Source organism: Dendrobates tinctorius, unplaced genomic scaffold (assembly GCF_039654945.1).
Source record: "Dendrobates tinctorius isolate UK_male_01 unplaced genomic scaffold, ASM3965494v1 ptg000156l, whole genome shotgun sequence".
Classification (NCBI taxonomy): domain Eukaryota; kingdom Metazoa; phylum Chordata; class Amphibia; order Anura; family Dendrobatidae; genus Dendrobates; species Dendrobates tinctorius.
This window is the reverse complement of record NW_027361823.1, coordinates 10,524,657-10,552,512: the sequence shown is the minus strand read 5'-3', so window position 1 is coordinate 10,552,512 and position 27,856 is coordinate 10,524,657. Positions and strand designations below refer to the sequence as shown.

At 46.0% G+C, this 27,856-nt stretch overlaps 1 protein-coding gene across 2 annotated transcripts in view; it reads right to left on the bottom strand.

The window, feature by feature from the left end:
- Positions 1–512: 512 nt before the first annotated feature.
- LOC141051321 (probable ubiquitin carboxyl-terminal hydrolase MINDY-4) overlaps positions 513–27,856 on the bottom strand; it is a 217,484-nt gene continuing 190,140 nt past the window's right edge. Inside the window, exons 3-4 of one of the 2 annotated variants that reach the window (XR_012220626.1) lie at positions 20,918–21,050; positions 513–1,306 (exon numbers count right to left, since the gene is read on the bottom strand). Coding sequence is in view for 1 of the 2 variants with exons in the window: in XM_073548226.1 (XP_073404327.1) it covers positions 1,296–1,306 (11 nt within the window). In the remaining variant the exon portion in view is untranslated. The remainder of the gene's footprint in view (positions 1,307–20,917; positions 21,051–27,856) is intronic. The other variant, XM_073548226.1, reaches the window with a different exon arrangement.

The following is a 27,856-nucleotide window of genomic DNA, read 5'->3' as shown; positions in this document are numbered from 1 at the left end:
AGTGAATTTGTGAAGTGACATCAAAATGGTGTTTTTGATACAAAACCTAAGGATGCAAAAGTTCTTTGCATTGATTTTTTAAAACATCAAGAAATGAAAGCATGAAATGCAAATACGTTATTATTTTATGTATTATGGGCTTTGAGCACTATTTCAGCAAAGATAATGATGATTTGCTTACACGACAGCACCAGACATGCAAATAAACCTATGGGTTTTTCAATATCAATGTAATTCAATGATCTGCTAGGTTACATCTTATAATACTGTGGCTTGTAGCACAAATACAGCATGTAAATACGTCAGTGACAGTGTAGCCGACCTCCAGGATTTATCTTAGATTGTTCTCTGTGAATGGGCGATGCAGTGAGCCTGTGTAATCAGGCTACTAAGCGACCACCGATCAGTGACTGCCAGGTAGTGACTGCAATCAGCTCGTGCAAACCCACCCGAAGTCTATGTCAGTATGAAGACTGGTTCCTAGAATAAGCCAAAGTATAGAAGCCTAATAAAATGTATTGATATTTATTTTATTCACTTTATTCACTTATTACAATCAGCAAACAGCGAAAACATTACTGAATGAGCAGAAATCATCCGGATAGAAGAAACTCATTTTTATTAAAAACTTGTATGAACATAAAACCAAATAAAATAAAAAACTATTAAGCATTTTTTTGTAAATTAGCTGTCCAAATGTGACAGAGTTCTCTTAATATCGACACAGTATTAGGCCCCATTCACATCAGTGTTTTTGATCAGTATTTTATCAGTATTTGTGTGCCAAAACAGAGAACAGGTATCAGTCTTTCAGTTAAAGTTTTTCTATGTACGTTCCACTCCTGGTTTTGGCATAGAAACACTGATGCAAAAATACTGACATGTGAATGAGGCCTAAAAGAGCAACCGCTGACCTGTAGCCGGACCCTCTGTAATGAGATGTGCAGGGTGACATATCTCGCACAACCCTATTTGCAGGCCATCTGATTTGGTAAGTGATCCAGCTGTAACAATACCACTTTATATATACAATGTAATCCGGAAAGATGTCGGTGATGACTGTGAAATAACAATATTTTAGCCCCCATTGAACAGGAATGATTAGTGGCGCCATTTCCCAGTTGCAGACAGTCAGTGATGGTGACGGAGAGTTGATCACCTTTACTCGCTGCTCTTTAGGATCGTAGCCATTTTCTGAAACCATCTGACTTTGAACTCGGCATCAGACGGCATTATGAAAGAGGTCAATGTCTGAGTGGTTTTTGTGTCCGTTTGTTCTTTCTGCCAAAAGATCTTCACCCATAACCTAAGGATTAAAAAAAAGGTTAATTGTCACTAGCTTTATTTTTTCTCTAATTTAGCATTTGAATTAAATTTCATGCCTTAAATGAAAACCTTACCTGCGATGTCCACAAAACTGAGCACCAATACATAAGCCCCCAAATAGTGTCACCTCAGTTACCCAGTCTGTGCAGCGTTCAGGACCATTAACCCCTTTACCCCCAAGGGTGGTTTGCACGTTCATGACCGGGCCAATTTTTACATATCTGACCACTGTCCCTTTATGAGGTAATAACACTGAAACGCTTCCATGGTTCCCGGTGATTCTGACATTGTTTTCTCGTGACATATTGTACTTCATGTTAGTGGTAAAATTTCAATCATATAACTTGTGTTTATTTGTGGAAAAACAGAAATTTGGCAAAAATGTTTAAAATTTCGCAATTTTCCAACTTTGAATTTTTATGCCCTTAAATCACAGAGATATGGCACACAAAAAACTTAATAAATAACATTTATTATTAACATTAAGGGAATAGAAGAATCCAGGATAATTATAAACAGAAAGATAGTGAGGAAACACTTAGCTAACCTAAAATAATTCAAGTCTCCAGGTCCAGATGAATTACACACCTACTGAAGGAGATAGCAGAAGAAATTTTTGAACCCCTCTCCATAATCTTTAAAAATTCTTGGAGAACAGGAGAAGTCCCAGAAGACTGGAGAAGAGCAAATGTTGTTCCTATCTTCAAAAAGGGGAAGAAGGTGGACCCAGGCAACTATAGGCCAGTGAGTCTGACTTCTATACCAGGAAAGATCTTTGAACAAATTATTAAACAACATGTATGTAAGTACCTGGATAAGAATGAAGTGATTAAACAGAGTCAGCATGGGTTTGTGACTAATAAGTCATGTCAGACTAACTTAATTTCCTTCTATGACAGAATCACTGATTTTGTGGATCAGGGAAATGCTGTAGATATAGTATATCTTGACTTCAGCAAAGCATTTGACAAAGTATCTCACACAATTCTTATTGAAAAAATGGCTAAGTATGGAATGGACAAGGAAACTGTTAGGTGGGTTCATAACTGACTTAGTGATCGGATCCAAAGAATGGCTGCACATCCAGTTGGAAGAATGTCTCAAGTGGGGTACCACAGGGCTCTGTCCTGGGCCCTGTATTGTTCAACATCTTTATCAATGATTTAGATGAAGGAATTGAAGGTAAACTGATTAAATTTGCTGATGACACAAAGCTACGAGGGATAGCTAATACTAGAGAAGAGAGAGAGGATTCAAAAAGATATAAATAAACTGGAGCAATGGGCAGCAACTAACAAAATGTTTTTTAACAGGGAAAAATGCAAAGTACTACATCTGGGCAATAAAAATGAAAAAAGCATATACAGAATGGGAGGAATAGGGCTAAGCAACAGCACATGTGAAAAAGACTTGGGTATACTAATAGATCACAGACTGAATATGAGTCAACAGTGTGATGCAGCAGCAAAAAAGGCAAATGCAATTCTAGGATGTATTAACAGAAGCATACAGTCTAGATCACGTGAAGTCATTATTGCCCTCTACTCCTCTTTGGTCAGACCTCATCTGGAATATTGTGTCCAGTTTTGGGCGCCACATTTTAAAAAAGACATCAACAAACAGGAGCAAGTTCAGAAAAGAGCGACCAGAATGGTGACCAGTGTGCAAACTCTGTCTTAGGCTATGTGAACACGCTGCGGATCTGCAGCAGTTCTGCAGAAAGTGTACAGTAGCATGTAAATCTATGTGATTTACAATCTGCTGAGCACATGCTGCGGATTTTTAACTGCGGAAAAGATGCGGTTTTGAATCCGCAGAAAGAAATGACATGTCACTTCTTTTCTGCGGATTCTGCTGCAGTTTACCATCTCCTCCATTGTAGAGGTGATAAACTGAAGGGAAAAATGGCAGGCCAATCCGCAGGTAAAACCGCAGGTCATTTTAAGCCAGTTACCTGCGGTTTTAATTCCGGTTTTACCTGCGGTTCCGCAGATACAAATCCGCGGGTGAATCCGTAGCGTGTGCACATAGCCTTATGAGGAAAGGTTGCAGGACTTGGGAATGTTTAGCTTGCAGAAAAGAAGACTGAGATGAGACTTAATAGCTGTCTACAAATATCTCAAGGGCTGTCATATTGTAGAAGGATCAGCGAGATGTGAGCACATTGTGCATTTGGAAGTCCAGATACTGGATCTAAATGATCAGCTGGCAACACAGAGATCCATAGACAATATGGAATGGAGTCTTTTGCTCACTGAGCGGACGCTCAATAGGATAGATGAGGGGGGGATGCTAGGTTGGAGCCTCAGAACAGTGAAGTAGCCAACTGGGTAACAGAAGGCAGGGTAGAGGGAAGAGCGCCAGGGAGGCTAGTCCTGATCTCGCACACCCTAATAAGTTTGCTAAGTTGGCAGATGAGGGGAGTGTTAGTGCAGGAGTAGCACTGCTGCAGCAAGGCATGTCCTCTGAAAGCCGCCGGAGAAGTGTCTGCTCCAGTAAGGGGGGAAATAGGAGAGCAGGGCAGGCCAGACAGGTGCTGGTAGTGGGGGACTCAATTATTAGGGGAACAGATAGGGCAATCTGTCACAAAGACAGGGATCTTCGAACAATGTGCTGCCTACCTGGCGCTCGAGTCCGACACAGCGCTGATCGGGATGACAGATTACTGGGAGGGGCTGGTGAGGATCCAGCGGTCATGGTGCACATTGGCACAAATGACAAAGTTAGAGGTAGGTGGAAGGTCCTTAAAGATGATTTCAGGGAATTAGGCTGCAAGCTTAAAGCAAGGACCTCCAAGGTGGTATTTTCGGCAATACTTCCTGTACCACGTGCCACTCCAGAGAGGCAATGGGAGATTAGGGAGGTTAAGAAGTGGCTCAGGAATTGGTGTAGGAAGGAGGGGTTTGGGTTCCTGGAGAACTTGACCGACTTCTCAGTTGGCTACAGGTTCTACGCTAGGGACGGGCTGCACCTCAATGGGCAGGGTGCAGCTGTGCTGGGGGAGAAAATGGCTAGAAGGTTGGAGGAGTGTTTAAACTAGGGAATGGGGGGAGGGTATTCCTTTTATAGGAGGGGAAGACAGTGCAGATAGAGACCTGGGCACAAATAATGAAATTGGGGGTGGGGGTGGCATGGGGGGTGGGGTTACAACAGTTGATAATTTAAGAAAGAATAGAGGTACAGAGAGATACATAAAGTGCATGTATACTAATGCCAGAAGCCTCGCTAACAAAATGGAGGGATTAGAATTAATTTTGTTGGAACATAATTATGATATGGTGGGGATATCTGAGACATGGCTGGGCGAGAGCCATGACTGGGCGGTTAATTTACAGGGATGTAGTCTGTTCAGAAATGACCGAACAAATAAGCGAGGGGGAGGCGTGTGTTTATATGTAAAATCATCCTTAAAACCCATCCTGCGTGATAATATATATGAATCTAATGAAAATGTAGAGTCCCTGTGGGTAGAGATAAGGGGAGGGCGGAAAAATAATAAACTACTGATAGGGGTTTGTTATAAGTCTCCAAAAATAATGGAAGCAACAGAGAATATCCTCATAAAGCAAAAAGAAGAAGCAGCGACTCAAGGAGAAGTCATTATTATGGGGGACTTCAACTACCCTGAAATACATTGGGGAACCGAAACCTGCAGTTCCAGCAAAGGTAATGGGTTTTTGACAACTATGAGAGACAATTATCTTTCACAACTGGTTCAGGACCCAGCAAGAGGGGGGGGCACTGCTAGACCTAATATTAACCAACAGGCCAGACCGCATATCAAATATAAGGGTTGAGGGTCACTTGGGTAATAGTGATCACAAAAGTATTAAGTTACTTACCGGTAACGGTATTTTTCGGAAGCCCATGACAGCACCACGAGAGAGGGGATCCGCCCTTCGGGAACAGGAAACCTACAGATACAAAAAGGGCGGCACCTCTCCCACGCATCAGTTGGATTACAGAGCTTGAGAGGCTACCATGGTTAGTACACCGCATATACACAATATATACAACCTATCTATCCTATTTACAGTTCTTTAAACCATCTCCCACATAAGGTTGACTCGCGAAAACAATACTCTAAAGGGGTGCACCCTTATACGTGAACAAGGGAGGGAACTAAGGGTGCTGTCATGGGCTTCCGAAAAATACCGTTACGTAACTTAATACTTTATTCGGACTCCCATGACAGCACCAAGAGAGAATTACAGAGATGTAAACTAATTAGGGAGGGACTACAGTCTGCAGCACCCTTAGCCCGAAGGTGAGATCTGAGGAGGCACCCATGTCTAACCGATAGTGGTTAAAAAAGGTGGAAGGAGATGACCAGGTGGCCGCCTTACATATCTGGTCAATTGATACTCCCGATCTCTCTGCCCAGGATGATGCCATGGCACGAGTGGAATGCGCCCTCAGATTCTGTGGAGCTGGACCGCCACCTGCTGTGTAGGCAAGAGAGATAGCCTCCCTAATTCACCTCGCTAACGTGCGCTTTGACACTCTACACCCTTTCCTGGAACCTTGGAAGGATAAAAATAATGCGTTCGCCTTCCTCCAAGGATCCGTGGCTGCTAAATATTTACGTAGGCATCTCTTAACATCTAGAGCCTGAAGTTTTTGTTCTTTAGGATTGGTTGGATTAGGGAGGAAGGAAGGCAGAACTATTTCTTGTGTCCTATGAAAATGAGATGCTACCTTGGGAAGGTGTGCCGGGTCTGGCCTTAGGATTACTCTATTCTGTAAGAATTCTGTGTAAGGGGGCAATCTGGAAAGTGCCTGTATGTCGCCTATTCTACGTGCAGATATTATTGCTACCAAAAAGGCTGTCTTAAGTGATATCATTTTTAGTGAAGCAGAATCCAGAGGTTCAAACGGTTTTTCTGTCATGGCTGTCAGGACTAAATTTAAGTCCCAAGGTATACACCTATCTTTGAGTATGGGTCTCGATCTGGTAACTGCCTTAATGAATCTCGCCACCCAATGGTTACCGGCAATGTCGCATGCAAATAGGGCCCCTAAAGCTGAAACCTGTACTTTCAATGTACTAGTGGAAAGGCCCAACTCAAGACCCCTCTGGAGGAATTCTAGAATCTGTTTTACAGGTATTCCATCCCTGATATTAAACTCAAAGGTGGACAGGAATCGCCTCCAGGTTCTAGCATAGATACCTGTGGTGGTTTGTTTCCTACTTTTTAGGAGTGTATCGATTACATTTTTTGAGAAACCTCTATCCCTCAATAGTGTCCTCTTAAACACCATGCCGTCAAACGGAGTCCCGCTACTTGTGGGTGGTTGACTGGCCCCTGGTAGAGGAGATCTGGAAGGTTCGGCAGTACCCAGGGATCGCTTACTGACATCGTCCTCAACCATGCAAACCAGGTCCTTCTGGGCCAGAAGGGGGCAATCAATATGACTCTTGCCCCGTCTTCCCTGATCTTCCTCACTACCAGAGGTAGAAGGTTCAAAGGCGGAAAAGCATAAGCCAGCGAGAAGTCCCATTTTATTAGGAGGGTGTCCACGGCCAGTGGATTTTCCCTGGGATTTAGGGAACAGACAGTTTTTTCCTTCCTGTTTTCTTTGGTGGCAAAGAGGTCCACCTCCGGTTGACCCCATTTGCGGACAATCTGGTTGTAGATGTCTGAGTTTAAAGCCCATTCTCCCTGCTTTAGGGCCCTGCGGCTTAGAAAGTCTGCCTTCCTGTTGTCTTTTCCGCTGATGTGGAGCGCGGTTAAAGATAGAAAATTTTTCTCTGCTATCTGAAGGAGACATTCCGTTATCCGCATCAGGGCGTTGGAGCGGGTTCCACCTTGGTGGTTGACATAGGCTACCGCTACCTGGTTGTCCGAGAGTATCCTCACATGATGGCCCTGTAGATACATAATGAGTTTTTTAACGGCCAATTCAATCGCCAGCAGCTCCCTCTGGTTAGATGAGGTCTCAGCATCGGAGTCCCACTGTCCCTGTACCACTATGTCCCCCATATGGGCCCCCTAACCCCAAGGACTAGCGTCTGTGGTTATTACGCTGGTTATCTGCATCACCCAGGGCACCCCCGAGGCTAAATTTCGAGCCACCACCTAAGAGATGTATTAGTTGAGGGGCTTAGCAATACTTGACCCTCCAAGAAGCCCTCTAAGGTTCTGCTATTAACCAGGACATCTTTCTGAAGGGTCCTAGTGTGGAATTGTGCCCGCTTGACCGCTGGGATACATGAGGTTAGGGAGCCTAACAGGGACATGGCCTGCCTGAGGGTCATGGAGGGTCTATCGATTGCCCAAAGAACCTGCTGCTGTATCTGCTGTAATTTATCTAATGGTAACAGACACTGCTGAGTTTCTGAATTTAACAGCAAGCCTAGAAACTTCTGGACCTTTAAGGGCTGAAATCGGGATTTCTCGTAATTTATTATCCATCCGAGGTTCTCTAATCTGGACTTAGCTTTTTCTATCTGAGATAGACAATGGTCCACTGAATTTCCCACAATCAAAAAATCATCTAAGTATGGGATAATTAAGATGTCAACTTCCCGTAAATGAGCCATAACTTCGGCCACTATTTTTGTAAATACCCGGGGCGCTGCTGAGAGACCAAAGGGAAGGGCTCTATATTGATAATGACGGATTATACCGTCTATTGATGCCGCCACTCTCAGGAACTGCAGGAAATCTGCGTGGATGGGCACATGATAGTATGCGTCTTTCAAGTCCACGACCGCCATAAAACACCCTTCAAACAGCATCTTTATTGTAGAATTAATGGACTCCATTTTAAAGGTGCGTTTAACCAAAAATTCATTAAGGAAACGTAAATTAATAATCATTCTGAATGTTTTATCCGGTTTCTGGATTAGGAATAAGGGAGAGTAGAACCCTCTTCCTCTCTCAGATTCTGGAACCTCTATCAGAACGTTTTTCAGGCACAGGTTCAAGACCTCTGCTTCTAAAGCCGCTTGCTCGAGGGGTGAAGACCTTAAGGGTGTTGGTTTAAAGGTATCCCGTGGGACTTGAGTGAACTCCAACCTGAGTCCGGTGGATATCACCTTCCGCACCCAGTCACTATTGGTGACCTGTAGCCATGCTGGGAGGAAGGATGACAGTCTACCCCCCACGGGAATTGCTAGTCATTGGTTCTGTCTTTTTCGCTCTCTCGACGAGCGTCTGAACATGAAGCCCGTACCTCTTCTCCTTCTATCCTCCCATCTGGGACGGTCTCTATTAGGTGAAGGGTTACGCCTTCTCCCTTGACCGAATCTCCTTCTATTAAACGGACGTCGGTAAGATGCGGACCAAAGATTTGGGAATTTTTTCTTATCATCCCCGGTCTTCTCCAGCAGTTCATCCAGGACTGCTCCGAATAAATATTCCCCCTCACACGGGATAGTACAGAGTTTCGCCCTGGACTGAATATCTCCCAGCCAGCACTTTAGCCACAGGGCTCTCCGAGCCGCATTAGAGTCCTGCTGCCCTGGCGGCCATTCTGACTGCATCAGCCGAGGCATCTGCTAGGAAGGCTGCGCCATCCTGGATTATTGGTAGGGCCCCAAGGATTGCCTGTCTAGATGTTCCTTGTTTTAACTGCGACTCTAACTGGTCCAACCAGACCATCATGGACCTGGCCGTGCAAGTTGATGCTACTGCTGGTCTTAAGGAACCGGCTGCCATCTCCCAGGTATTTTTAAGGAAGGTATCTGCCTTCCTGTCTAGAGGATCTTTAAGGGACCCCATGTCCTCAAAGGGTAGTGAGGATCTTTTCGATGCTTTCGCAATAGCTGCATCTAATTTGGGGGCCTTGTCCCAAGTATTCATTGCTGAATCATCAAAGGGATATCTCCGCTTGAGGGCTGGTGGTAGCGACCCTCTTTTATCTGGCTTTTTCCACTCTCTGCGGATGAGATCCTGAATCTTTTCGTTTAGTGGGAACATTACATGGATAATTGAGGCTTCGGCTCCTCCATCTCCATTGTCCCTCTGACTGCTTTTACTAACTTGTCTACTCAGTCAAGCGGCAGGCAAAACCGACCAGAGTCCTCTTCTCCTGAGGAGGACGAGGGAGGTGAAATATTGGAGTCCTTACTTCTCCTCCACTCTGTCGAGGAATCCGACTCTGTAATGTCCACACGTTATGAAGAATTCAAGGTATTAAACTTTAGATATCTTTTATTCTTCGTCCTCCAGCACACAGCATAACAGTTGCATTACCATGCTACCCAGAAGTGAAACTGAAACTTCCCTTCTCATCCCTCTTGTCTCCACCCCCCAAGTCCCATAAGTCTGGCTTGCTTAAAGAGACAGATCTAATTATTATACATTACATCATCCCCTTTTTTTTTTTTCACTATAAATAACCCATATTACTGATAAATGCAACAACATGAAAACGTCCAAAGAAATCATGTGTCCGTTTAGTCTTATTTGTTCAATTCCAAGACCAGAGAAACAAACAAAAAAAAAACAAAAAAACAAACAAACTGTAGTTATACTTCTTCAATAAGCCTCGATGGAGCTCTTCTCTCTCGTGTAGGATAACGTCTGGGCTCATTGAGAGGGTTCATTATTGATGGACCAGCTACCTCTTGTTGGTCCTCTCCACCATCGGATACCAAATCTTCCACCAAAGAGAGTTCATTGTCATCATTCTGCGGTATGATTTTAAAATATGAAGAATTTCGCGTTATGGAGTGTCCATCTCGTTCAGCCGTGATCATGCTGCCTTTCCTTTTAGTAACATAATATTTTGCAGGACCATATACAGGTGGGTCTTGTTGGTTGTCTTTGACGTACCACCACGACATCCCCTCTTTCGATGGCACTTGACTGTGTCCTTCGCCTTCTGTCTGCATAACGTTTCATGGCTTGTTTGTTGGAGAAATCTGTGGATCTCACTGAGGAGTCACTCGGTCGGGGATGGCTGGTCACATCAGGGAGACGCATACGCAGGGTTCTGCTGAACATTAAATGAGCTGGAGCAGCATTAGTAGTGGAGTGTGGCGTATTGTGGTAATTACGCATGAATTTGTATAATGACTGTTTCAGTGGGATGTGCTCCAGGCTCGCTGCCTTGATACGTTTCCCCAGAGTGCGCATAAAACGTTCCACAATTCCATTAGCTTGCGGCCAGCAAGGTGTGATTTTCCTGTGATTGAATCCCAAGTATTCAGAAAATTGTGTAAACACATGTCCATTGAAGGGAGGTCCATTGTCTGTTTTGACCACTCTTGGAATACCATATGCCGAGAAAATGTCGTCCAGCTCCGGTATGACATTATTAGCAGATGTTGAAGAGATAAATGAAATGACAGGGTATCGAGAATATTCATCAATTGTTACGAGAATGTATTGGCCATTTGGCAATGGTCCATATATATCGACTGCCACTTCCTCCCAGACAGCAGTGGGTAACGGAGACATTTGTAATGGCTCTAAGTTTGATGATGGAGTGATTAATTGACAAGTAGAACAGCGTCTAATCTTTTCTTCCACCAAGTGATCCATATTTGGGAACCACACTTTTTCTCTGAGTAACTTCTTTGTGCCAACAATTCCTAAATGACCTTCATGTGCTATCTGTATGACTAAGTTACGCAAAGTCTTAGGCACAACTAGTTTGGTACCTCGAAGAATGAGGTGTTCTTCAGTGACTGATAATTCCTCACGTACGTTTGAGAATAGTTTTAACTCTTTCAGATCAATCTCAGAATCAGGAAATTTTTCCTTTTGAATTTCATGCCACCTTCGATTTTGGATGATTTGTATTAGGGCACAGAGTGTCTTGTCTTTTGTTGTTTCATTTATAAATTGATCAAGAGAAAGTGCTTTTGGCACGGCATGATCCGTAACAAAACGTAGGTATTCTTCAATAGAGGAATGCACAGGTATATCATCATTAGTAGGATGTCTTGAAAGATAATCAGCCAGATTACTGTATTTTCCAGGTTTGTGAACAATTTTATAGTTGTAGTCCTGTAGACGTAGACCCCATCGTTCAATTCGTGCAGGCATTTTTGCTCTGGGATTTCCAAAAATTGTAAGAAGTGCTTGATGATCTGTGACAATGGTGAAGGGAGCTCCATAAAGAAATAAGTGAAAGTGTTCACATCCCCAGACAACTGCCAAGCTTTCTTTTTCAGGTTGAGAATATTTTCTTTCAGTGTTTGTTAAGCTCTTACTTGCATAAGAAATGATGTGAGGATTTTGATTGTTATCCTTGTACTGCGCTAGAATAGCACCCAGTCCCACGGGACTGGCGTCCACAATCAGTTCAGTTCAAAGAGCTGGATCAAAATAAGCCATGGTGGTCGTCGAGCAGAGTTCATTTTTAATTGTTTCAAAAGAGGCCTGACAGTCTTGAGACCATTGAAAAATACAACTTTGTTTTGTAAGTTCCCGTAGTGGATTGCTGATTGTTGAAAAATTCGGAATATATCTAGCACAGTAACTTGCCATTCCAAGGAAAGAACGCACTTCACTGGCATCCTGTGGAATTGAGGCTGTTCTGATAGCTTCCACTTTCTTGGGGTCTGGTTGTACTCCTTTTTCCGAGAAGATGTGACCATAGAATTCTAATGAACCCTTGTCCAACTCGCACTTCTCTTTGTTTAAAGTGAGTCCAGCAGAAAGCAGACATTCGAAGATAGCATATAGAGCACGATTATGCTCAGCTTGAGTTTTACCGAAAACCAATATGTCATCACTGTAATTAAAGGCATTTGGGATGTGTTGAATGACACTCCTTATTGCATCCCGAAAAATTTCTGCTGCTGAGCAGACTCCAAAAGTCAATCTTTTGTATCTTCTGAAGCCCACATGGGTGGAAAATGTGGTCAAGTATCGGGACTCTGGACTCAGTTCTAATTGATGATATCCCTTATTGAGGTCGAGCTTTGAGAAGACGGTGGCTCCATTTAATAAATGAATAATGTCATCAATCGTAGGTGAGATATGTCTTTCCCTCTGGATAGCGGTGTTGGGCAGGCGCATGTCAACACACAGTCTCACTTGATCAGGAGTCTTTGGTTTTGGAACTACCACAAGTGGAGAGACCCACGGAGTGGGACCAGTAACAGTTTCAATAACGTCCTCATCCATGAGCAATTGGAGTTCCTTTTCTACCTTCTGTCTCAGGTGGAATGGAATACGCCTGTGAGGCTGGGCTACAGGACGAACATTGTCATCCACATGAAGGTGTACTTGAGAGTCCTTTAGTTTTCCCAAACCACTAAATAGGGAGGGAAAGCTGTTCACCATAGTTTGTACATCCATATCCGCAGGGTCAGTTATGGCATGAATAATCTGGATGAGCCCTAGCTCCAAGGCAGTGTGATAGCTGAGAAGACAGCCTCCCGATCCTTGTAATGTGTGGAAAGTGGTTTTCTGCCTGTTTTCTTTATATCTAATTTCAGCATCAAATTGTCCCATTATAGCTAGAGGTGTTTTAGATCCATAAGGAAAGATTTTAGTCTGCACTTGTTGTAAGACTGGCCTTGTTTTCAATTGTTCATATGTAGTGCCATCTATGATATCCACTGAAGCTCCTGTATCTATTGTAAAGGTAATGTCAGTGTTGCAGATTGAGAGTGTAACACAGGGAGACTGTACTGAACCAGTGACAGAGGTAGTGAACACATAGTTCTCAGTCGCAGACATGTCTTCTGTGTCCTGATTTATCACTTTTACATCTGCAGATTTTGTCATAGGCAGCGGAGGCTTGTAGTGCGCTGATTTGCAAACAGCTGCAAAATGATTCCCTTTTCCACATTTACTGCAGGTTTGTCCCATAGCTGGACATTTGTTCTGGTGGTGAGGGAAATCCTGTCCACATCTATAACATTTCTTCTGTTTCTGGGCTTGTTTGTCTGGTAAATTTTTCTGTTTGAGATTATGCACATGTAATTTATCCCCATTCTCCATTACGGTAGCCTGATGATCTGCTATTTCTATAGCACGGGCCATTTTGAGCAAATCATGTAGAGAGATATCCTGCTGCAGAGCCTTACGCCTTAGGTTATTAGACGAGCAGGTGACAATTATTTGAGTTAGGATTTCATCATCTACATCTGTAAAGGCACATCCATGTGCTAACTCTTTTAGCCGTGTGACATAATTGTCTATGGACTCTTCTGGAAGCTGCTTGGCAATCCTGAATTTATATCTTTCATATCTGATGTTCTGTTTGGGGTTGAAGTAGCCAGTGAGAGCTTTAGTGCAGTTGCTGTATGTGTCTGTTTCTGCTGCAGGTAACGTACTGTATATGTCATAGACTCCTGTGCCTGCACAATGCAGGAGCAAAGCTCTCTTTCTTTTCTCCTCCTTTATGTCCATGGCTTCTAGGAAATTCTCAAATCTGTTTAGCCATTTTCTCCAGTTATGGGAGAGATTAATGACATCAGTCATATCGAATTGTGGGAATGTGTGTAAGTAGTCAGCCATGATAGAGTCTCTCAGTGGTGCTGGCGTGTGAAGCGGTAAAATATAGTCCGTACTCACAGCAGTAGGTGATTATATCCCATCCTCGTCGCCAGTTGTAATGTCCACACGTTATGAAGAATTCAAGGTATTAAACTTTAGATATCTTTTATTCTTCGTCCTCCAGCACACAGCATAACAGTTGCATTACCATGCTACCCAGAAGTGAAACTGAAACTTCCCTTCTCATCCCTCTTGTCTCCACCCCCCAAGTCCCATAAGTCTGGCTTGCTTAAAGAGACAGATCTAATTATTATACATTACAGACTCCACCGGGTCCTCACCCCTTAAACTTTCTGGTTGGTACAGGGATTTTAGGGTTTCCTTCATCTCTGCCCTTACTATATCCCTTAAACACGCCGCTACTGCGGGCGACTCCTCCGCCACTGTCTGCTGGATATAGAGGGGACAACTTTTTGGGGCATGAGTCTGGTAACGGGCATGCACAGAGTGCGCATTCCCTGTGTTTGGTTTTACTCGTAGCATTCTTCCCCTAGAATAAAACACAGAAGGAGGCCCCGTCACTGACTGAACATTCACGAAGATCACTTACCAATGCCACAAGTACCGGAGAATGAGGGGGATTTTTCTCAGTCGATGCTCCTGTCTGCCTAGAGGAGCCTTTATGACTGGATTGGTCACTTCGTCCCAGACACTCCTTACTGTCATGGGCCTCTTTCTTCTTCTGTTTGACCTGCCTAAGGTCATACAGGGGCGGCAGTGAAGATTGTCGCTGTTGCCGCCGTTGCTGCTGCTTTTGCTGCTGCCTCTGCTGCTGCTCCTGATCGCTCTCCATTACTGCTCGCAATAATGTGGCCAAGGCAAGGCACCCATCTAGGGTCCTGCCTATATACCCCTCCTCCGGACAGCAGATTTCCTCCTGCCGCGCCCTCCCCCCTAATAGGGCCCCCCTCCCCAGCTGGCGCCGCTTTGGGCATGGGAACCGGTGCTTATCGGCGTCCTCCCGATGGGCGCCGCCATCTTGGGTCCCCGCGCCTGTGCAGTGGCGCCGCTGACCCGGAAGCGCCCCCAGGCTCCGCCCCCTGACGTCACCGCGACTCCGACATGACCGGAAGTCATGCGGGACGCCCGGGCGCTCCACTATGGAGCGCTCCCTGGCCCCAGCGCCCTGCAGCTGCGCCGCCCCCCCAACCTCCGCGATCGTGCCGCTGGAGCTGGGAGCCCCCGGGGGGCATACTTACCGGCGGCAGCTTCTACTCCTGGAGACGGACCTCCTCCGGACGCCGCTCCCTGCTGTATCCACCACCGCCGTGCCACCCATCCTGGGCCACCGTGGCGTCCTCCAGGAGCTCCGCACCAGGCCGAGGTAGGAGACCCCCTTGCTACCTGTACCGGCCGGCCGGTCTGGGATCCGCTATATCATCTGTAGGATCCCATCCCCTCAGGAACAGGAAACCAACTGATGCGTGGGAGAGGTGCCGCCCTTTTGTATCTGTAGGTTTCCTGTTCCCGAAGGGCGGTTCCCCTCTCTCGTGGTGCTGTCATGGGAGTCCGAATAAATAATGTATCCTTTAATAAGATGTGTAGTACAGGGTTTACAAGGACACTAAACTTCAGGAAAGCAAATTTCCATCGGATGAGAGGTGATCTTGGTGCAATTAACTGGGATGATATCCTGAGACATAAAAATACACAAAGAAAATGGAAGATGTTTATTATCCTCCTGAATAGGACCTGTGCACAATATATACCGTATGGGAATAAACATGCGAGAAATAGGAAGAAACCACTATGGCTAAATGGAGCTGTAAGGGGTGCAATAAGAGATAAAAATAAAGCATTTAGAGAATTAAAGCAAGTAGGTAGTGATGAGGCATTAAATAAATACAGAAAATTAAATAAATTCTGTAAAAAGCAAATCAAGACAACAAAGATTGAGACAGAGAGGCTCATTGCCAGAGAAAGTAAAAATAATCCCAAAATATTCTTTAATTATATAAATAGTAAGAAACTAAAAAATGATAGTGTTGGCCCCTTAAAAATAGTCTGGGTGAAATGGTAGAGGAGGAAAAAGCCAATATGCTGAATGACTTTTTTTCAACAGTATTTACACAAGAAAATCCCATGACAGATAACATGAACAGTGATAAAAATTCTCCATTAAATGTCACCTGCTTAACCCAGCAGGAAGTACGGCAGCGTCTAAAAATCACTAAAATTGACAAATCCCCGGGCCCGCATGGGATACACCCATGAGTACTGTAAGAATTAAGTACAGTCATAGATAGACCATTATTTTTAATCTTTAAAGATTCCATAATAACGGTCTGTACCACAGGACTGGCGTATAGCAAATGTGGTGCCAATATTCAAAAAGGGGACAAAAACTGAACTTGGAAATTATAGGCCAGTAAGTTTAACCTCAACTGTGGGTAAAATCCTGGAGGGTTTTCTAAGAGATACTATACTGGAGTATCTGAAGAAGAATAACCTCATTACCCAATATCAACATGGGTTTACGAGGGACCGTTCCTGACAGGCTAATCTGATAAGCTTTTATGAAGAGGTAAGTCCCGGACTGGACCAAGGGAATGCAGTGGACGTTGTGTACATGGACTTTTCAAAAGATTTTGATACGGTGCCACACAAAAGGTTGATACATAAAATGAGAACAATGGGGATAGGGGAAAATATGTGTAAGTGGGTTAAGAGCTGGCTCTGGGATAGGAAACAAAGGGTGGTTATTAATGGAGCACACTCGGACTGGGTGACGGTTAGCAGTGGGGTACCACAGGGGTCAGTATTGGGCCCGCTTCTTTTTAACATATTTATTAATGACCTTGTAAGGGGCATAGAGAGTGGAATTTCAATATTTGCAGATGACACTAAACTCTGCAGGGTAATCAATATTGAGGAGGACAATTTTATATTACAGGAGGATTTATGTAAACTAGAAGCTTGGGCGCAAATGAGCTTTAATGGGGATAAATGTAAGGTCATGCACTTGGGTAGAACAAGCAAGATGTATAATGATGTGCTTAATTGTAAAACACTGGGCAAAACTGTCACTGAAAAAGACCTGGGTGTATGGGTGGACGACAAACTCACATTTAGTGGCCAGTGTCAGGCAGCTGCTGCAAAGGCAAATAAAATAATGGGATGTATTAAAAGAGGCATAGATGCTCATGAGGAGAATATAATTTTACCTCTATATAAGTCACTAGTGCGACCACACTTAGAATACTGCGTACAGTTCTGGTCTCCGGTGTATAAGAAAGACATAACTGAACTGGAGCGGGTGCAGAGAAGAGCGACCAAGGTTATTAGGGAACTGGGGGGTCTGCAATACCAAGACAGGTTATTACACTTGGGGTTATTTAGTTTAGAAAATCGAAGGCTTCGGGGTGATCTTATTACAATGTATAAATATATGCGGGGACAGTACAAAGACCTTTCTAATGATCTTTTTACTCTTAGACCTGTGACGGGGACAAGGGGGCATCCTCTACGTCTGGAGGAAAGAAGGTTTAAGCATAATCACAGACGTGGATTCTTTACTGTAAGAGCAGTGAGACTATGGAACTCTCTGCCATATGATGTTGTAATGAGTGATTCCCTAATAAAATTTAAGAAGGGACTGGATGCCTTTCTTGAAAAGTATAATACAGGGTATATACACTAGTTTCCTTAATATTGCATTGATCCAGGGAGCTAGTCTGATTGCCGTATGTGGAGTCGGGAAGGAATTTTTTTCCCCAATGTGAAGCATACTGTTTGCCACATGGGTTTTTTTTGCCTTCCTCTGGAACAACATGTTAGGGCAAGTTAGGATAGGATATGGGGTGAACTAGATGGACTTAAAGTCTTCCTTCAACCTTAATAACTATGTTACTATGTTATCTTTATTCTCATTTGCACAAGGAAAGACTAGAAGCAATGGGATGAAACTGAATAGGAGGAGACACAGATTAGATATTAGAAAAAACTTTTTGACAGTTAGAGTGATCAATGAGTGGAACAGGCTTCCACGAGAGGTGGTGAGCTCTCCTTCAATAGAAGTCTTCAAACAGAGGCTGGACAGACATCTGTCTGTGATGATTTAGCGAATCCTGCTTTGAGCAGGGGGTTGGACCAGATGGCACAGAAGGTCCCTTCCAACTCTACGATTCTATGATTATATGATTTCCCATATGTTTACTTTACATTAGCACAATTTTGGAACCAAAATTTTTTTTTCTAGGAAGTTATAAGGGTTAAAAGTTGACCAGCGATTTCTCATTTTTGCAACACCGTTTTATTTTTACGGACCACATCACATTTGAAATCACTTTGAGGGGTCTATATGATAGAAAATACCCAAAAGTGATACCATTCTAAAAACTGCACCCTTCAAGGTGCTCAAACATTCAAGAAGTTTATTAATCCTTCAGGGTTAAAAAAATAAAATGAACCTTTAACTTTTTTCACAAAAAATTACTTCAGGTCCATTTTTTTTTATTTTACCAAGGGTAACAGGAGAAATTGGACACAAACGTTATTGTGCAATTTGTACTGAGTACGCTGATACTTGATATGTGGGGGGAACCACTGTTTCGGCGCATGGCAGAGCTCAGAAGGGAAGGAGCGCCGTTTGACTTTTTCAATGCAAAACTGGCTGGAATTCAGATTGGACGCCATGTCACGTTTGGAGAGCCCCTGATGTGCCTAAACAGTGGAAACCCCCCACTAGTGACCCCATTTTGGAAAATAGACCCCCCAAGGAACTTATCTAGATGTGTGGTGAGAACTTTGAACCCCCAAGGGCTTCACAGAAGTTTATAACCTACAACCGTACAATTAAAAAATCATATTTTTTCCACAAAAATGATCTTTTCACCCCCAATTTTTAATTTCCCAAGGGTAACAGGACACCAAAACTTATTGTGCAATTTGTCCTGAGTACGCTGATACCCCATATGTGGGGGTAAACGACTATTTAGGCGCATGGCAGAGCTCGGAAGGGAAGCTGCGCCATTTGACTTTTTTGCCTGGAATTGAGATCGGACACCATGTCACGTTTGGAGAGCCTCTGATGTGCCTAAACAGTGGAAACCCCCCACAAGTGACCCCATTTTGGAAACTAGACCCCCCAAGGAACTTATCTAGATGTGTGGTGAGCAATTTGAACCCCCAAGGGCTTCACAGAAGTTTATAACGCCCGGGCGTGAAAATATAAAAATCATATTTTTTCCACAAACCCGATCTTTTAGTCCCCAATTTTTTTCATTTTGCCAAGGGTAACAGGAGAAACTGGACCCCAAAAGTTGTTGTCCAATCTGTCCTGAGTAGACTGATACCCCATATGTGGGGGTAAAACACTGTTTGGGCGCATAGCAGAGCTTGGAAGGGAAGGAGCACCGTTTGACTTTTTCAACGCAGAATTGGCTGGAATTGAGATCAGACGCCATGTTGCGTTTGGAGAGCACCTTATGTGCCTAAACAGTGGAAACCCCCCAATTCTAACTCCAACCCTAACCCCAACACACCTCTAACCCTAATCTCAGCCCTAACCCTAGCCCTAACCATAGCCCTATCCCTAATGGGAAAATGAAAATAAATACATTTTTTTTATTTTATTATTCTTCCTTAACTAATGTTTTTATTGGTACCATTTTCGGGCACGTGACATTTTTTGATCACTTTTTATTCCGATTTTTGTGATGCAGAATGAACAAAAATCAGTATTTCATGAATTTATTTTGGGGGGTGCGTTTACACCGTTCCGCGTACGGTAAAATTGATAAAGCGGTTTTATTCTTCGCGTCAGTACGATTACAGAGAAACCTCATTTATGACGTTTTTTATGCTTTGGCGCTTTTATGCAATGAAAACAATTTTATATAAAAAATAATCATTTTTGCATCGCTTTATTCTGCGAGCTATAACTTTTTTATTCTTTCACTGATGATGCTGTGTGGCGGCTCGTTTTTTGAGGGACAAGATGACGTTTTCAGCGGTACCATGGTTATTTATATCCGTCTTTTTGATTGCGCGTTATTGCACTTTTTGTTCGGCGGTATGATAATAAAGCATTGTTTTTTGCTTTGTTTTTTATTTTATTTTTTAAGGGGTTTGCTAATGGGACAGTTTTATAGGGCGGGTCGTTACGGACACGGCGATACCAAATATGTGTACTTTTATTTTTATTTTTTTTAATTCCAAAAAATGAATTAGGGATTATTTTATTCTTTTTATTTATTTAGCGATTTTTTTATAAACTATTTTTTTTACATTATTACATTGTCTCAGGGGGGACATCACTCTCATGTGTCAGATCGCTGATCTGACACATCACACAGCACTGTGTCAGTGATCTGACAGGCTCTGCACAAGGCTTCCGCGAGCAGCGGCGCTCCCGGGTGTCAGCTGTGATAATCAGCTGACACCTAGGAGCGCCGCTGATCGCGATGACGTATTATCCTGTCCCCAGTCCTCTGGACGGGATAGTACTTCAGATGTCAGGAAGGGGTTAATGGTCGTCAATCTTGGTGACTCGTCCTGTGTCCATTTGTGACACAGCCTCAGTATAGGCATTTCCATCTGTTTGGGTCTATAATGTAGGTAACATTGCAGATAGTGGTGGAGACTAATCAGAGGGAAGGCAAGAACAAAGGGCAAACTGTTTTTTCAATGGGTATTTGGAAAATTACCTTTTTATCCCATCAGGAGGGACCCTATATATAAAGGCATCCCACAATATCACAGACACGGTAGAAGAGAGGCAGGCTTGGACTGGCTGACAGGAGAATCCTCCGGTGGGCCCCCATTTTGGAGTGGCCACCACCCTTTTATATGAGCGGTACTCAGGACTATATACTTGAATCATTGTGTACAGACAAAGGCAGCATCTTATTCATTAACAATCTACCCAGTTCATTGTTCTATAAATTTGTGATTGAGGATAATGTCACATTTCCATGTAGTTGAAAATAGGGGCCCTGGAGTTGGTTACTGGTGGGCCCTTGGCATCCGACACTGGGGATTGGTCAGACGGGACAACCATTACAGGCACCGGATCAGTCTTTATTGGCCGCTTTTCCAATAGCTTTATTCAATCTTATCTAATGTTATTTTCTTTAGAGAGAATAAAAATTGACCTAAAAAGTTAAAAAACCTAATGTGCTCACCTCCACTATGAGCGCTGTTTGCTCCTCTAATAATCCGAGCTTTTCTAATTGTTTTTCTATTTGCTCCTGTGTCTTCATATTGTTCTCCAGTACAAATGATGCCTGCTGGGGCTGTATGAGCCGTAATAGGAGCCTATGAGAAGAACGATCACAGGTTAGGCAGATCTGCGTGAGACGTTATTCAGACGCCCGTGTTGCATGTACCGGTTGTATCAGTGTTTTTCATGGATACAACAGGCCCCCATTATAATCTATGGCGCTATTCACACCATCGTGTTCTGTCACAGACCTTGTGTCCATTTTTCTCCGGTATCATAGATGAAAAGGGCCAACACAAGTGTATGGGACTGTGAGAAACATGTACAGCACACGGAAGGCATTGGTGAACTGCTTGTATATAACATTGTAAAGAATAAGAGAAACTTTGTAATTTATTCATCTGTGAAAAACACTGATGACAAAACGGACACACGGACCAAACACTGAGGAACATGGATGCAAAACATTGATGACACCGGCACCGACTGTCATCTCCTATGGAGGACCATAGCTGTGATTTCAGGAGGACTTGCAGTAAGCTGCCTGTCTGCCGATAGCTCTTCCCCCTTCTCTATAGAACTTTAGAAGCACCAACTGTCATCACCTATCTCTGTAATATGAAAATTTACCTTAATTAAAAACTGATATTACAGATGTTACCATGAATTAATAGTGACTGATCAGTCCAGGAGGAGAAAGGAGCAGATATGTCTGATCAGATATATTATAAAGTTACTTAATTTTACAGGAAGTATTAATTTATTAAATAAAAATTAAAATGATGGTTACTCCAAAACTAATAAAGAACTTAGGCCCTGATTTTCGCCAATCTTGATGAAGGGGCCTATTGGAGTGAGGTGCATGTCTCTTAATGAACCAGAAGCATCTGAGGAGTAGTTTGTGCCTAGTCACAAATATTACACCAATAGGAGACTGGAGTAAGATTTCTGGCATAAGGGAGGCCTCCTTCCCATCACCATCTTGCCCATTTTGTCAGAGCTGGGTGAAACTGCTGTGAAAATGCCGAAAAACTCCGAGCTGTGCAAAACCTTTTGCAAATTTTCAAGATGTTTTACATAAGAATTGTGGGATAATCACCTTGGTCAATCGGGACCAAAGTGCTCCTAATATTTTTATACTTCATTACTACATCCTCCCCCGAAGAGCTGGCCCTAGGAGCTGACACTCGCCGGGAGTTTGGTCACTTAGGCTGCAGGACTGCTCGTCTGGCCTCTCAGTACAGAGGAGGTCTATATACTGTCACGCTCACCTCCCCGGCGCGTCCTCCGGCCTCTGCAGCCGCCGCTCGGACCGCTGCCACCACAGCGCGTCCTGACCTTGCTTCGGGCCCTGCTCCTGCCGCCGCCGCGCCGCCCGCCTCTGCTGCGTCCCCTGTTGCCATGACGCCGGCGGTCTCCGCTCTCCTCCCTGGCTCCACGCTGTCCAGGCATTTCCGGTCCTCTCGGCCCGCCTCCTCCGCCTCTCTCCAGGTACGCAGGCGCACGCCTCCCCTGTCCAGGCGTCCTATCCCTCGGATCCCAGACTCCGCCTCTCCCTAACCCGGAAGTCCTCCTGCGTGCCCTATATCAGGCAGCCTCTCCCTAGGCTCCCTGCCTGATTATCAATTGTGCTTCGCTCTCTGATATCGGGTCCACGTCTCCTAGCGCTCTGTCTCTGTGCCTTGTACTCCTCCTGACTTCCCGTTAGTCTGCCTGTCGGTTACCCTCTCGTGTTCCTTTCCAGGTCTGCTCCGTTCCTGTCCTCGCCCGCCTGTGCCAGCTTCCCTTCTGCTACACGTTCCAGCATCCCTCCTGGTGGTCACCTCCCTCCTCGCGGCAACAGCAGTCTCCCCTGTGGTCGTCTTCATTCCCACCGGTTCTCCAGTCCTCCCCGGCTTACGTCATCCTCCGGTTGTCCCCGGGTATCAGCTTCCGCGGCGATAGTCTCCCTTGGGCCTGCCCCTTACACTCCCTGTATAGGGGGTGGTCCACCTGGTCAGCTCGCCTAGGGGAGGTTCGTCGTCGCGGTCCTGAGGGTTCAGCTCCCGGAGGTTTCCAGCCTCACATCATAACAGTATAATCAGGCCATGGACCCCGCTGGTACCCCGACCCCGACTCAGAAGGAACTCCTGTTCCTACGAGAAAACCAGGCGAGGATAATGTCCTTCCTCAAGTCCATGGAGTCCCGTCTGTCTTCCATACAGACCTCTGATCCCACTAGCGCTCCTCAGGTGGCGAGTCTTCAGCAGGAGCTCGCACAGCAGCGTGACGCTCAGGCCCACATTTTAAACTATATGGCCTCAGTGGATAACCGTCTTCTGGCTCTCCAGTCCGCAGCCTCCACTCCACCCCAGGCTGCAGCTCCCCACTCATCACCCCGTCTAGCAAAGCCCCCACGCTTTAACGGCGATCCCAAATTATGCAGAGGGTTCCTGAACCAATGTCTGCTACACTTTGAGCTGTCCCCTCTGCAGTATTCCACTGACCGGGCCAAGGTTGCTTTTGTCGTGTCCCACTTGGAAGGGGAGGCTCTGGCTTGGGTAAACCCCCTCTGGGAACGAGATGATCCCATAGTCTCCCAGCTGTCCATTTTTCTGGACACCTTTCGGAAGGTGTTCGATGAACCGGGTCGCTTAGCCTCTACTACCGAAGCGCTGTTTAATCTACACCAGGGGCGCTCTCGGTAGGTCAGTACGCCATTCGGTTCCGTACCCTATCTTCTGAGTTGGGGTGGAACAATGAGGCCTTGGTGGGAGCCTTCTGGCGGGGACTCTCTGCTCGAATTAAAGACGAGTTAGCAGGCCGTGATATTCCAGCCTCTCTGGAGGACTTGATCTCCTTGGCCACCCGCATCGACCTACGATTCCAGGAGCGATCCCGCGAGGCCGCCAGAGAGAGAAGACCTCGCGTCCTACCGGTCGCTCGCAGCCCTCTTCGCTCCCGTCCGGCGTCGTCTTCTGTGGTTCCTGCACCGGAGCCCATGCAAGTAGATCGGCTAAAACCGGTGGAGGAACGCCGGAGAGAGAGGATCGAACAGGGGCTCTGCTTCTATTGTGGGAGTGCTTCCCACTTCCTCCGTTCCTGTCCTATCCGCCCGGGAAATGCCTCCGCCTAGGACAGGTAAGAGAGGCCTCCCTAGGTGATTATGATTCCTCTCTACCTTTGGTTCTCTCCGTTCTTCTGCACATAGGCTCCAAACGTTTCTCTGAGTGGGCTTATCTTGATTCAGGCGCAGCGGGTAACTTTATTCAGTTTGAGGCGGTTAAGAGACTTCGGATCCCTGTGCGATCCCTGGAGACTCCTCGGCAGATTGCTTCGGTCGACGGCCGACCCTTGCGGATGTCCGTTACTCAGGTCACCGAAGAAGTGGAACTTCAGATTGGAGCCTTACATCGGGAGAAGATTGTCTTTTATGTACTGCCCGCGCTATCCCATACTATCCTCTTGGGCCTACCCTGGTTGAGAACGCACGAGCCTACCTTGAACTGGCGCTCCGGGGACATTCTGCACTGGGGACAGTCTTGTCAAGACCGATGTCTGTCTGCCGTTCTACCGAAGAACTTCACGCCTCTCACTTTGACCTCCACTGATCTTCCATCGGCCTATTGGGCTTTCTCGGACGTCTTCGATAAGAAGGAGGCAGAGGTTCTACCCCCGCATCGACCCTACGATTGCCCAATCGATCTGGTCCCAGGCTCAACTCCACCTCGAGGTCGGATCTATCCTTTATCCCCTCCCGAGACTCTGGCCATGACCAAATATATCCAGGAGAACTTGGCAAGAGGCTTTATTCGCAAGTCGTCGTCACCTGCAGGAGCAGGCTTCTTTTTCGTCAAGAAAAAGGATGGATCTCTTCGCCCCTGCATTGATTATCGGGGTCTCAACAACATCACCATCAAAAACAAATACCCGCTGCCTCTCATTCCGGAGCTATTTGACCGTCTACGGGGAGCACGAGTCTTCACGAAATTGGATCTCCGAGGGGCCTATAATCTAGTCCGCATTCGCTCCGGAGACGAGTGGAAGACCGCTTTCAATACCCGAGACGGCCACTACGAGTATTTAGTTATGCCTTTTGGCCTGTGCAATGCTCCCGCAGTGTTTCAGGAGTTTGTCAACGACGTGTTTCGAGATCTTCTCTACTCCTGTGTAGTGGTGTATTTGGACGACATTCTCGTATTTTCCCCGGACCTGGCTGCTCACCGAAAAGACGTCCGTCAAGTCTTACTACGATTAAGAGAGCATCGTCTCTACGCCAAACTCGAAAAATGTGCCTTCGAGCAATCTTCCCTGCCATTCCTGGGTTATATCATTTCGGACTCGGGCCTACGTATGGATCCAGGAAAAGTGTCCGCCGTGCTCAAATGGCTGCGTCCCCAGGAAATCAAGGCGATTCAACGTTTCCTCGGTTTTGCCAATTATTATCGGCAGTTTATTCCACACTTTTCCACCTTGACTGCTCCAATCTCCGCCTTAACCCGAAAGGGAGCCAATCCTCTCCCCTGGCCCTCGGAAGCTGAGGATGCTTTTCAAGCCTTGAGACAAGCTTTCGCTACGGCTCCCATCCTCCATCGTCCTGAGATCAATAGACCTTTTGTTCTTGAAGTAGACGCATCAGCCATCGGAGCAGGGGCGGTTCTTTCCCAGAGATCTCCCTCCGGCCGTCTGCTCACCTGCAGTTTTTTCTCGAAGAAGTTCTCCACCGCAGAGAGGAACTACGCCATTGGTGACAGAGAGTTGCTTGCCATCAAATTGGCCCTGGAGGAGTGGCGGTACCTTCTGGAGGGAGCTGTGCATCCGTTCAAAATCTACACCGACCACAAGAACCTGGCATACATCCGGTCTGCACAAAGACTTAACCCCCGGCAAGCCAGGTGGTCACTATTCTTTGCCCGCTTTGACTTTGAACTGCATTTCCGTCCTGGAGACAAGAATCTCAAGGCAGATGCGTTGTCCCGGTCCTTTCTGGTCTCGGATCATGAAGAGGAACCATCGCACATCGTGGATCCCAGCAAAGTTATCATGGTCGCACCTGTTAACTTGACTTCATTACCGTCGGGTAAGACCTTCGTGCAGGAAAGTGAGAGGAGACGAGTACTACGTTGGGGCCATACCTCCAAACTAGCCGGCCATGTAGGCCTCAAGAAAACGCTCCTTCTCATTTCTCGTTTTTATTGGTGGCCATCGCTTCGTCAAGATGTCCGAGACTTCATCGCCTCGTGCCCATCGTGTGCCAGAAACAAAGTCCCACGACATCTACCCTCCGGACTCTTACACCCGCTTCCGATTCCTTCGGCTCCCTGGCAGCATGTTGCAATGGACTTTATTACCGATCTGCCCCGGTCTTCTGGTCACACCGTCATCTTGGTCGTGGTGGATCGGTTTTCTAAGATGGCCCATTTTATTGCTCTGCCCGGCTTACCCTCCGCGCCTCAATTGGCGAAGATTTTCGTCACCCATGTGTTCCGGATTCACGGCTTCCCCAAACATATCGTTTCCGACAGAGGGGTTCAGTTCACCTCACGGTTTTGGAGGGCCCTGTGCAGCATGATGGAGGTAACGTTGGACTTTTCCTCTTCCTACCATCCCCAGACCAACGGCCAGGCTGAACGCACGAATCAAATCCTTGTTTCTTATCTTCGGCATTTTTCCAACGCCCACCAGAATGATTGGTCCAACCTACTCCCTTGGGCTGAATTCACCTACAACAACCATACCAGTGAATCCTCCTCCAAATCACCCTTCTTCATTGTCTATGGACAACATCCAGGTGTACCTCTGCCGGTACCTCCTGTCTCGGGTGTGCCGGCGGCCGATCTTCTGACCGAGGAGTTCTCCAGGGTCTGGCAGGAGACCAAAACCGCGCTTGATCTGGCTCTAGGTAGGATCAAGAGACATGCGGACAAAAGACGCCTGGATTCTCCACTGTACCAACCCGGAGATAAAGTATGGCTGTCTTCAAAGTTTGTCCGCCTAAAACAACCCTCGTACAAACTGGATCCTCGGTATATAGGTCCATTTGAAGTCTTGGCTCGTATCAATGATGTCGCCTACAAGTTAAAACTTCCCGCCTCGCTGAGAATTCCTAATTCGTTCCATGCTTCTCTCCTAAAGCCTGTTATCCTGAACCGTTTTCACTCCTCCACTGGCCGCTCACCCCTGCCTGTGTCCGCACAGGATGTCTTTGAAGTTAAAGACATTCTTGCGATGAAGAGATCCAGAGGTAGGACCCTCTACTTAATTGACTGGAAAGGATTCGGTCCCGAGGAGAGATCTTGGGAGCCTCGCGAGAATATTCAGGCTCCTCGTATCCTAGCCCAATTCCTTTCTGGCCTTAAGAGGGGGGGCGTAAGGAGGGGGGTACTGTCACGCTCACCTCCCCGGCGCGTCCTCCGGCCTCTGCAGCCGCCGCTTGGACCGCTGCCACCACAGCGCGTCCTGACCTTGCTTCGGGCCCTGCTCCTGCCGCCGCCGCGCTGCCCGCCTCTGCTGCGTCCCCTGTTGCCATGACGCCGGCGGTCTCCGCTCTCCTCCCTGGCTCCACGCTGTCCAGGCACTTCTGGTCCTCTCGGCCCGCCTCCTCCTCCTCTCTCCAGGTACGCAGGCGCACGCCTCCCCTGTCCAGGCGTCCTATCCCTCGGATCCCAGACTCCGCCTCTCCCTAACCCGGAAGTCCTCCTGCGTGCCCTATATCAGGCAGCCTCTCCCTAGGCTCCCTGCCTGATTATCAATTGTGCTTCGCGCTCTGATATCGGGTCCACGTCTCCTAGCGCTCTGTCTGTCTCTGTGCCTTGTACTCCTCCTGACTTCCCGTTAGTCTGCCTGTCGGTTACCCTCTCGTGTTCCTTTCCAGGTCTGCTCCTTTCCTGTCCTCGCCCGCCTGTGCCAGCTTCCCTTCTGC